At 35.2% G+C, this 12,609-nt stretch overlaps 1 protein-coding gene across 1 annotated transcript; it reads right to left on the bottom strand.

Annotated features, from left to right (window-relative positions):
• Nucleotides 1–5,512: 5,512 nt before the first annotated feature.
• LOC148606409 (thioredoxin-related transmembrane protein 2-like) lies at nt 5,513–12,609 on the bottom strand. The gene is made up of 8 exons (XM_088546472.1): nt 12,442–12,609; nt 10,646–10,706; nt 10,089–10,202; nt 8,920–8,996; nt 7,389–7,495; nt 7,008–7,073; nt 6,487–6,616; nt 5,513–5,760 (listed from the first exon to the last, which is right to left on the bottom strand). The coding sequence occupies exons 1-8, from the start codon at nt 12,589–12,591 to the stop codon at nt 5,662–5,664; spliced, it is 804 nt and encodes a 267-aa protein (XP_088402598.1). The 5' UTR covers nt 12,592–12,609; the 3' UTR covers nt 5,513–5,661.

The following is a 12,609-nucleotide window of genomic DNA, read 5'->3' as shown; positions in this document are numbered from 1 at the left end:
TTTGTTTTCTCAAGACTTCATGATGCCAGTATCCCTTGTAACGTTACAAGACTTCATGATGCCAGTATCCCTTGTAACGTTACAAGACTCCATGATGCCAGTATCCCTTGTAACGTTACAAGACTTCAGGATGCCAGTATCCCTTGTAACGTTACAAGACTTCAGGATGCCAGTATCCCTTGTAACGTTACAAGACTTCAGGATGCCAGTATCCCTTGTAACGTTACAAGACTCCAGGATGCCAGTATCCCTTGTAACGTTACAAGACTTCAGGATGCCAGTATCCCTTGTAACATTACAAGACTCCACGATGCCAGTATCCCTTGTAACATTACAAGACTCCACGATGCCAGTATCCCTTGTAACATTACAAGACTCCACGATGCCAGTATCCCTTGTAACATTACAAGACTTCACGATGCCAGTATCCCTTGTAACATTACAAGACTCCACGATGCCAGTATCCCTTGTAACATTACAAGACTCCACGATGCCAGTATCCCTTGTAACATTACAAGACTCCACGATGCCAGTATCCCTGTAACATTACAAGACTTCACGATGCCAGTATCCCTTGTAACATTACAAGACTCCACGATGCCAGTATCCCTTGTAACATTACAAGACTCCACGATGCCAGTATCCCTTGTAACATTACAAGACTCCACGATGCCAGTATCCCTTGTAACATTACAAGACTCCACGATGCCAGTATCCCTTGTAACATTACAAGACTTCACGATGCCAGTATCCCTTGTAACATTACAAGACTCCACGATGCCAGTATCCCTTGTAACATTACAAGACTCCACGATGCCAGTATCCCTTGTAACATTACAAGACTCCACGATGCCAGTATCCCTTGTAACATTACAAGACTCCACGATGCCAGTATCCCTTGTAACATTACAAGACTCCACGATGCCAGTATCCCTTGTAACATTACAAGACTCCACGATGCCAGTATCCCTTGTAACATTACAAGACTCCACGATGCCAGTATCCCTTGTAACATTACAAGACTTCACGATGCCAGTATCCCTTGTAACATTACAAGACTTCACGATGCCAGTATCCCTGTAACATTACAAGACTTCACGATGCCAGTATCCCTTGTAACATTACAAGACTCCACGATGCCAGTATCCCTTGTAACATTACAAGACTCCACGATGCCAGTATCCCTTGTAACATTACAAGACTCCATGATGCCAGTATCCCTGTAACATTACAAGACTCCATGATGCCAGTATCCCTGTAACATTACAAGACTTCACGATGCCAGTATCCCTTGTAACATTACAAGACTCCACGATGCCAGTATCCCTTGTAACATTACAAGACTCCATGATGCCAGTATCCCTTGTAACATTACAAGACTCCATGATGCCAGTATCCCTGTAACATTACAAGACTTCACGATGCCAGTATCCCTTGTAACATTACAAGACTCCATGATGCCAGTATCCCTGTAACATTACAAGACTCCATGATGCCAGTATCCCTGTAACATTACAAGACTTCACGATGCCAGTATTCCTGTAACATTACAAGACTTCACGATGCCAGTATCCCTTGTAACATTACAAGACTCCATGATGCCAGTATCCCTTGTAACGTTACAAGACTTCAGGATGCCAGTATCCCTTGTAACGTTACAAGACTCCACGATGCCAGTATCCCTTGTAACGTTACAAGACTCCACGATGCCAGTATCCCTTGTAACGTTACAAGACTCCACGATGCCAGTATCCCTTGTAACGTTACAAGACTCCACGATGCCAGTATCCCTTGTAACGTTACAAGACTCCACGATGCCAGTATCCCTTGTAACGTTACAAGACTCCACGATGCCAGTATCCCTTGTAACATTACAAGACTTCACGATGCCAGTATCCCTTGTAACATTACAAGACTCCATGATGCCAGTATCCCTTGTAACATTACAAGACTTCACGATGCCAGTATCCCTCGTAACATTACAAGACTCCACGATGCCAGTATCCCTTGTAACATTACAAGACTTCATGATGCCAGTATCCCTTGTAACATTACAAGACTCCACGATGCCAGTATCCCTTGTAACATTACAAGACTCCACGATGCCAGTATCCCTTGTAACATTACAAGACTCCACGATGCCAGTATCCCTTGTAACATTACAAGACTCCATGATGCCAGTATCCCTTGTAACATTACAAGACTCCACGATGCCAGTATCCCTTGTAACATTACAAGACTCCATGATGCCAGTATCCCTTGTAACATTACAAGACTCCATGATGCCAGTATCCCTTGTAACATTACAAGACTCCATGATGCCAGTATCCCTTGTAACATTACAAGACTCCACGATGCCAGTATCCCTTGTAACATTACAAGACTCCACGATGCCAGTATCCCTTGTAACATTACAAGACTCCACGATGCCAGTATCCCTTGTAACATTACAAGACTCCATGATGCCAGTATCCCTTGTAACATTACAAGACTCCACGATGCCAGTATCCCTTGTAACATTACAAGACTCCACGATGCCAGTATCCCTTGTAACATTACAAGACTCCACGATGCCAGTATCCCTTGTAACATTACAAGACTCCACGATGCCAGTATCCCTTGTAACATTACAAGACTCCATGATGCCAGTATCCCCTGTAACATTACAAGACTCCACGATGCCAGTATCCCTTGTAACATTACAAGACTCCACGATGCCAGTATCCCTTGTAACATTACAAGACTCCAGTATCCCTTGTAACATTACAAGACTCCATGATGCCAGTATCCCTTGTAACATTACAAGACTCCACGATGCCAGTATCCCTTGTAACATTACAAGACTCCATGATGCCAGTATCCCCTGTAACATTACAAGACTCCACGATGCCAGTATCCCTTGTAACATTACAAGACTCCACGATGCCAGTATCCCTTGTAACATTACAAGACTCCAGTATCCCTTGTAACATTACAAGACTCCATGATGCCAGTATCCCCTGTAACATTACAAGACTTCACGATGCCAGTATCCCTTGTAACATTACAAGACTCCATGATGCCAGTATCCCTTGTAACATTACAAGACTTCACGATGCCAGTATCCCTCGTAACATTACAAGACTCCACGATGCCAGTATCCCTTGTAACATTACAAGACTCCAGTATCCCTTGTAACATTACAAGACTCCATGATGCCAGTATCCCCTGTAACATTAAAGTTGTGTATACATTGCTATAGCTACTGGATGATATACATGTAACAGGGTTCCCACGCCACCAACTTTTTTTTTTGGGGCGGGGGGGGAGTTTTATGGTACAATTCGAACTGACATCACAGTCTAGACAATGTTTACTCACATCTGTTTTGGAGTAATGAAAGCAATGGTTAATAATGATCACAATGGCCAACTAAAATGAAAAAAAAAACATGCTTCGCATTTGCCTACTCATATTGACTCAGATTGGATTTAAGTCTTTTTTCCCTATGCAATACGGTTAAATACAAATACGTTCAAAGATTGCAAATTCTTTATAAATATAAATGTGTTCAATAGAACAACAACAATATTATCATCAGTGGTATCCAGATGGTTTGTCCACTGAAGTTCATTTAAGATAAAGTGGGCTGAAAACCCTGTAGAAAATATCCTGGAAAAAGCCTTGAATTTTATGTCAGTAAAAAAGTGGGAACCCTGATGTAAATATTTCGAGCTTGGAAAACAAATAAAAACTACATCATTTCAAGTATGCATTCCAAAATTAAATCATTTGGTTAGGATCGTTTTCTAAAAAATGTTATTCTCAGTTTAAGAACAGTAAATCGAATGAATTGCTTTCAGTGCGCAGCTTGAAACAACCATAAACAGATGGGGCAAGTATGGACACAACATTCAAGCTTGTTACAGCTGAATTTGGATTGTGATTAAATGTTTGGACACAAGAGCAACAGCAGCATTCACTTAAATACTAAATATTGGTTATTAACTTCCATTAAACAAACATTCCTGAAAAAGTCTGCTAAACCCTTACTGAAACAAGAACTTGTTTGGTAAAACTTCATATACTGCAAGTATTTGGTTGTAGTAGTTTTGCGATGGCAACAAGAAAACCTGAGAAGAATACAACTTTGCTGTGCTCACATCATTCTACCAAACTGATTTACTCATTGAAATGTTGGTACCAATAAATATGACTTATTTATTGACATTATCTATTAAAGTTCAGGCTGTTTTCCTTGATTTCATGTTTTTTTTCTTATATTCAGTATATAGGAATCACCCTGTCTGTCAGTCTGTACACACATCTTGCAAGAGCAACTCCTATACTGCTCAATGCATTTACAGTGAAGCCTGTCTTAAACCAGGCCTTTAGAAGTCTTCCCATGTCAGTTTAATGAATAATGGATAAACCAGACTAATTTTAGTGCCAAATGGATTTGGTATAGACAGGATTCACTGGATTATAAAATTTGGTAGGCAGGTTAGTCATCATAATGTTAAATGCCTGCAAAGGGCAATTCCTTATTTTACATGTGGACATCTTGTAAGGGCAACTATCCTGAAATAGCCCAATTGATTTTGTTTAAATTTCACAGGAAGGTTAAATATCTTATAAGATACTTCTTTGCTTTTCTACAAACTTTTCAAAGGAATAAAATGCTTTGATTAGAAGATCACGGGAGGAGAAAATACAAGTCTTATATCATTCCAAGATGAAAATCTTTATTAAATAAATGTGAAAGACATAATTTCCAATTACAATTACAGTATTAGCTACAGTTATAACACAAGGAATAATTGTGCTTACTGATCTAATACATATGTGGTTTTGTAAGGATCTCAAACAGAAATTTGCTTAAGTCCTCCAAAAAAACACATGCTCTTAATCAAAGAAGGACTTTATACGTCTAAAGAAGAAATATTTTTTACACTTAGTTTCCAATACAGTTCATAGTGAGAAATGCTGAGAATTTCTGCCTTTAGATCAAACAGTATTTGTGAAATCTAAAATAAAAGTTTGAAAGTTTTCTTTTTTTTCCATTATACAAATACTGACTATTTAGTAATCAAAGTGTATTCATACACAAGAAAAATCTTGATTTTTTAAAACTACTTTGGTGAGATTCTAACATTATGGCATGGATTGCAAAAGCAAGGTTAAACATGTCTTTTCATTACAAGTAAACAATGTATGATACTAAGCAATTTGAGTACTTGTTCAAAATCATTGACCAAATGACATATTGTGACTAAACAGCATCACATGACTAGCTCACATTTATCATACACAAACAAACAGCTCTTTGGAATCAAATACAGCACCAATTCATCCATATTTGACAATTTAACAATGTACAATAGACTTATGCAGGTACAATTCTTTTTTCTGTTTTTACAACAATAATCAGTGAAAAATATTACCATTTCTAGGAAACCATTTAAAAAGGAAATATTTATTTACCTATGAAAAAAAAATTCTTGAAGTACATGTACACCATTTCTTAATTAAAAAAGAATACAAAAAATTGAAACAAAAAGAATGGGCACAATCAATCCTCAGTTGATGAAAGTCAATGGGTTCACAAATGAAAAAATCAGATTGCCTTCTCCAGTTTTTTCCGAGTATACAAATATACCAGTATTGCACAGAATTTTTCAATCAATCTTCTTTTTCTTCCTTCTTTTTCTTGTTCTTTAATGGATTGTCTTTACATTTCTTATACACAGTGTTTAGTTCAAAATCTCTGATAATACTTTCCTGGAATTAAAAGAAGACATACTATAGTACGGTGAAACCTTTCTAATGGGAACCTCAAATAACCTGAAAACCTGTATAAATAGAACACAAAATAACATGAAAACTTATCTAAATAGAACCCAAAATAACCTGAAAACTTGTCTAAACCCAACCCCAACTAACCTGAAAACCTGTCTAAACCAAACCCCAAATAACCTAAAAACCTCTCTTAACTGAACCCAAAATACCCTGAAAACTTGTCTAAATAGAACCCTGAATATTCCAAAAACCTGTCTAAATGGAACCCTGAACAATCCATAAACCTGTCCTAACCAGACAAATATTAAGATCCCTTTACATCAATTTAAATGTATTTTGAACCTTGTCTTAACCAATCAGAATTTAGGATCCAAAAGAGGTTCAGTTTAGACAGGTTTCATTGTAATACTGTACTTGGTTATGTACATTGACAATGTTTTCTACTTCATGTAAATGTAGTACTTAAGCAACAGTTTTTTATAAAAATGACAAGTGAAAGTATGCATCATTATAAGACAATATTAAAAGCAGACTATCTCAAAGTTGGTTATATCACATAACCATTGTCAAAAACTAAAAACAATTCTTAAATAGCATTTTTTATGTTATAAAATCACAACAAATAACTTTCAACAGGTTCTTTATATCGTGTAACTTTTAAATAAAAAACTGACAGTTTTATCAAGCCAAGGATAACTAGATTTGTACCTTGACAAAGCTATATCTAACAACTGTTCCTTTTGGTGATATAAAGGGTTTTCTCATCTCCTCAACACCATCTCTGAACATAATTAATGTCGGCAACTGTTTGGAGAACGAACCACTGTCCACATTAAACCTAAAATAAAATTTGATAACTAACATTTAACCTGAACAAGAGCAGACCTCAAGGTCCTGCACCTTGCAAAAATCTTTTTTTATGGTCACAATAACCTTTGACCTATTGACCTAATAAAATCAATAGGTGTTGAACAAGAGGAGAACTCAACAACATTCACCTTTAAAAATTCTTTTATAGACATTTACCTTTGACCTGTTGACCTGAAGACATACAAAATTTAAAAGGTATTTTTTTTTGTTAGAGGAGTTGCACAAATTTCATTAAAATCCACCAGGGTTAATCCTCTTAGAAAAAAAAAACCGATAAAACGATGTAAAAAAAGAATTCTTTTAAGATGTACCAGACTCAGGAGTTACAAATCTCAATACCTTATACAGTAATTACTCACCTATTGCCCACATCAGGATACTTTGCTATATCTATCTTGCCAAATTTTAAATTTTCTAGACTATATCTGAAATACATTCCAGTACATGTAATTACTACCAATTGGCAATAATAAAATCTTTAAACACTCTGGCATTAAATAAACATTATTTTAGATTATTGAAAACTAGACTAAAGATTTTTAGATTTCTGAACTCACTCATCTTAGAATATTTAGCATAACAGGTAAATTCAATTGTTCTTGTCAAATTTGCTTCATGCTTTTCATTAATGTGCTACAGTTATTCAATGAAATGTCACAAGGCAACTATCCATACATGGAATGAAGTAATATTGTTAATTTTGAAATTATTAATGCATTCAGAACCTTTCTGTAACTTACTCATTAGATAATTCAGCAAACACAGAAGAGAAGCTGACACAAGGAGGGGACCAGGCAGCATAGAATGTAATAAACCAAGTTATTCTTTTATCCCTCTGTAGTTCTTCCTAGATAATGAAACAAATTTTGCATTTTATGCCAATACCCAAGCTCAATCACTTATATCACATTAAGTTGTACAATAAACAGGAAGTAGATAAGCGAGGGACCTGGAAAGGAGAGACAGGGTACAAGTCATCATTTAAAGCAATATACCAAATATATATGACTGATTGATTGTTGGTGTTTAACACCCAAGAAACAATATTTCAGCTACATGAAGATGATGAACATGAAATGAATGATAAAATGAACATGAAATGATGATGAAATGAAAAATGGGATGGGACACAAGGATGTAGGGTCAACAAATTTTGATTGCCACTGGAAATAGAGAGAGGTGGTAGGGTCGGGCGATTTAGCCTCCTGTGGCAAAGCACAGAGGTTCCTACTCTAATAGAATACCACAGCAGGGTTCTTTAATGTGCGAGGAACCTGGCATCTTTCCCAACACATTGCACCACAGGTTTTCCATATCATGGCCTGATGACCCCAGCATGTAGCATGACAGGGGTACCTCATTCCACCACCTGGGGCACCCAACCCAGTTACTCTGTAGGCAGAGCACCCTGGCCAAGGTTCTGAGCACTATTTTGTTGCCTTTTATGACAAGCACGCTGCCCAAATATATAACCATTCCCTCCGATAGGAGCTGAGAAATATATTACAGAAAAGTGTAATGCACGGACAGGCAAGATGATTGCAATATAGCTCCCACTCTAATGAGTTAATTAGTGGGGTATGATATAGTTTGTACATCATAAATTTTTTCAAACACTAAAATCTTGTTGACAATACTCTACTATTGATTTTATCCTGCAATGAAAATGCAATAAATTTATTTTTATACATAGGCAGAATCTGTTTAATCATAATTTATCCCTATTGTGCCCTGTCAAATCAATTTCATATTGTTTCATCAAATGCTAAGTGAATCCCCGGCTTCATAATAATCTTAGATATTTATAGGTGTGGCCTAAAAATACTAGAAATACATCACAGCCAGATTTGACACCTTGTACTTGTATATGAAGAGGGTGATTGCAGGATAAAATAATTTATACTGCAACCACTCTATTTGAACAGTCAAAATGCATCATAAGTTACAAGTGATACACGGTCACTGACTGAACATAACTTTCTGCTGTGACATCCAAATTTTTTTTAAGTTGACAGGATGTTGTCCACTTCGAAAATAAACATTGTTTTCTTCCATAAAATGTCATTTTTCATTTAAAATTTTGTTACAGTATATAGACAATAACATTGCACTGACTAAGTAAAAATTTACGAATCGGCTCAAACCAGTGAAAATGCTTGACACAGCCTCGCATTCTCCTGTGGTTTTTAGCCTCATTCGTATATCAGTTTTATGTCAAGTCAGTGTATTGTTATTGTCTTTATATACATGTATGATAAAGATAAATACTACCTCTAGATGTGGTCCTCTGAAGTATGTCAGTTGTTCTGGCCCTTTATAAATAGGCTGTGGAAAAAATATCATCTGACCTGAAAAATAAATATCCGTAATAAGACTGAAAATAAAGTGAAACCTGTGTAAACCAAACCCTTTTTGGAATGTAGAATTTGTTTGGTTTAGACAGGTATTTGGTTAATGTATTTAAATTGATATAAAGTGACTCCATAAATTGTCTGGTTTAGAGAGGTTTTTTGTTAATCCATGGTTCTGTATAGACAGGTTTCTCTGAACATACATGTACCAGTAGGAAAACAGATAATATTTACATTGTCTTATATTTTTTTGCTAATTTTTATTCAAAGCCTTCACATTAACTTAAAAGAAACCAAGAAAATATTCCAGTATAAAAGTAATTCCAGGCTTCCCAAGTAAATGAAATTTGTGAAAGAACTTTTTTACATTAATTCCAATTTCTGTGGCCGAACAAACTGTAATTATAGTAGGTTATTTTAAATTCAAAATTTAATTTGATGATAATTTTTCTAAATGAAAAATGTTCACTATCTGTAAATATGAAAACTATGGAAATTATCATTCCATAAACAATTTTATTTTTACAGTAGTATCAGTGTATGATATGAAAGGTTGTCCTATTGCCCAGGACAAGTGAAGCTACATTTTGTACCAATCAGACAAGTAAAAGTTAAATCATACTTTTCTGGAGGGCAACCAAATCTTATATGTTTTTCAACATGCATTTACTTAAAGACAACCTAGATTTAGTTAAGTTTAAACATATTTTATTGAAAAATAACACACATTTTAAAAATACAAATTACAATATACAATTTATGGAAAAATCAATAGATTTTGGCAACAAGCTTGTTCTTACAGGCCATCTCCGTACATTTCACTTTTGGCAAGTAGAGTTTTCAACAACTTGTCTAAAAAGGCAAGATTCATAAAATAAGAAAGTCAAACCCTGAGTATGCTCTGCAAGATGGCAGATTTAAGGAATTTCTAGTACATGAATTTTCTCCAACTTCCAGCTTATTACGACATCAGACCAAGCAGCTGAAAAATGGTATGAACCTGTGAATGTTCCTTCAGGAACATTTCAAAATTCACATGTTTCATTTCAATGTACTATAGTCTGTACATGTACTGTGTTGTATACATACCTAGACATAACCCACCATAAACAATACCATAGGCTGAGTTACTCTTAAAAAACATATATCCTGCCAGTACTTTGGAAAACAGACAGACAGTCCCTAAATAATCTCTAGCAGAGGCTGAAAGGAAAAAAATCATTACTGTATTTTTGTTGTATTTTTATGTCTACACAAAAAGCTATTCATAATCAAAATCTGAGGATGCATTCAAAATAATCTAAAGTTGGTCAAGACCAGCTCAAGTATTCTTGTCCTCTGAAAACCATTGAATCTCATACATACAGTAAACATGACTTTTTACTAGTACTGTATGGTTGCAAACAAGTATCATATTCAACTGAAATGCTGAAAATATCAAGTAAAACAAAATTTATCTTATTTATTATGGACAAGCAGGAAATGCCAAATTTATCTTGGCTGCAGTGTCTTTGATGCACATTTTGGACCAGTGAGAAATGAATCACTCATCTTGGCTGTAGTGTATTTGATGCAGATAATGGAACAGTAGGAAATGCATAATTCATCTTGGCTGTAGTTTGTTTCGTGATGATAAAGGTACTAACCATTTTTTCTGTTCTTCATAACTATTATACAACCAAGGAATGTCAGAAGTTCCCATTCTTTCTGCAAAGTAAGATAAAATTAATTTACATAAGAAGTATAGTAAAGGCATATTATTTCTATAAAATAACAAAGGTGGGGCTTACCTCTTTTTTTTTACATAGTTTCATATTAAAGTCTTATCAACAAAAACTTGAACTTCTACAATTCCTAACACTGTGTTTTCAGTCTGAATGAAAAGGGATGTACAGACTTATTGATAGAAGCAACAAAATAGAAAATGCATGTAAATTTTAATATGAAAAATACATAATATATTATATTATTTAATCAGTGATTGGGATTAAAATGTTGCCAATGGGACTATGGCCCCCTTACTCTTCATTGCAATAGGACATTTTCAATTTCAATGAGCCATCCTAAAAAACCCACGGGACAAAATATGGAATAGCAACTATAGCCAGCTATGCGTAAATATTGCAAACCAAATGTACAATATAGCATAAACAAACTATAATTTACACTGCAGATTAATTGTTCATTAAGAGTTAAAACATTTGTTATTCAGTATTGTATATAACTGTATCTTATGTCAATGTCAATTAATTGTTACATCAGATCACTTTTCTGTTTGAGTTTTTATACTTATGTGTGGTCTATTGCTTAATCATAGTCAACACGACCACAGAACCCTAAGTTGTTTAGGTGAGAGCCTATTTCATTTTATTTGTTTAATTACAATTAGATTTTTGCCCATTAATCTTGGAAATGTTTTTGTGGGGCTTCAGGACCAGATGACATGAATCCACCTTCATCAATATTTTCAATAGTAGGGTTCAGAATCATGTTCAGTTGGCAAGTCAGTTTCTACAACAATTGCAGTTTTGATTCTGGTTACCAACATTAATATTTTCTTTTGTTTCCAAAAGATAACTTGTTTGGTTTTGGGGCAGGCTTTAAAAAATTACTTTGGTGACAATTTTTAATTTCAAATGGGGCACCAATACATAATTTTCTGATATTATCATTTTATTTAAGTTCTTTCAAAATGCAATATTAATTCTTCTTTCAAACGCACAAAAGATGAAGAATATGCAATCCCAACAAATCATAACAAAGAACCATTCCATTCCCCGGTCCTCAAATCCCCTCGAAAACGTGGCAATCACAACACCCGCATGTACGCATGTAGCTAATAAAAACCTTGTTAAAAAATGTTAATGCCTTTTTAACTGCCACAAGTAGCAGACAATACTCAATCATCAATGATGGAAATTTAATGCACTCACATGACGCGGCACATTAGTCACTCAATGGGACATCTTAAGAGAAAATGCAACTATGGCGCACGATAATCCCTATCATTGTATAATTAAAACACATCTACAGTGTACTTTCAACTACAACATAGACTTCATCTTCAACTAGCACAAGAGTGTAGTACTAAGATAATTATAGGTCCATATTAGGCCCATTTTTACATTAAACCTATTTTTTGGTTTTTATTATAGAACATTTTCTTGTTCAAATTTAAGTGGAAAAGTATGCATCATAAAACTGAACCTAGTGCTCCTACATGTACACAGTGACAGGTTCCACCCGTCATAACCAATCTTGGAATGGAGCACAAGTGAAAAAAATAACAATAAAATTGTTCATTCTCTACATAGGCTTAAAAAGTTGGTGTTGTGACCGTGAGTTGATTTTTTGAACAACACCAATACATCTGTTATCATAACAATAACTGACTATTTCGCAACGTGTGACATGCCACCTAACTTTCTTGTGATTTTCTTACCAAATCCAACTTGCAGTCGTCAAACAGCATATAACATACTGGTGGAAAAGTTTTAAAAATTAAATATGAGATGCTTAAAATTATATTTGTAATGTAATGTGGTATCAAAATAGGCTTAATCGCCGCGAAACTTGACCGCAAAGCGTCCATGATTTGCCTGAGGGCTTT

The sequence above is a fragment of the Perna viridis genome, chromosome 9 (assembly GCF_037379345.1).
Source record: "Perna viridis isolate PV_CMFRI_1.1 ecotype Kerala chromosome 9, ASM3737934v1, whole genome shotgun sequence".
Taxonomy (NCBI): Eukaryota; Metazoa; Mollusca; class Bivalvia; order Mytilida; family Mytilidae; genus Perna; species Perna viridis.
The sequence above is the reverse complement of the archived record's forward strand: the minus strand, read 5'-3'. Positions and strand labels throughout refer to the sequence as shown.

Excerpts from the sequence above, each read along its gene's own strand:
- LOC148606409 (XM_088546472.1), bottom strand. The coding sequence starts at position 12,591 with ATGGACGCTTTGCGGTCAAGTTTCGCGGCGATTAAGCCTATTTTGATA. Across the intron at positions 10,203-10,645 it reads TATGAAGAACAGAAAAAATG|CCTCTGCTAGAGATTATTTA; the intron begins GTTAGTACCTTT and ends TTTTCCTTTCAG. Across the intron at positions 8,997-10,088 it reads TTATGGTGGGTTATGTCTAG|GTCAGATGATATTTTTTCCA; the intron begins GTATGTATACAA and ends TTTATTTTTCAG.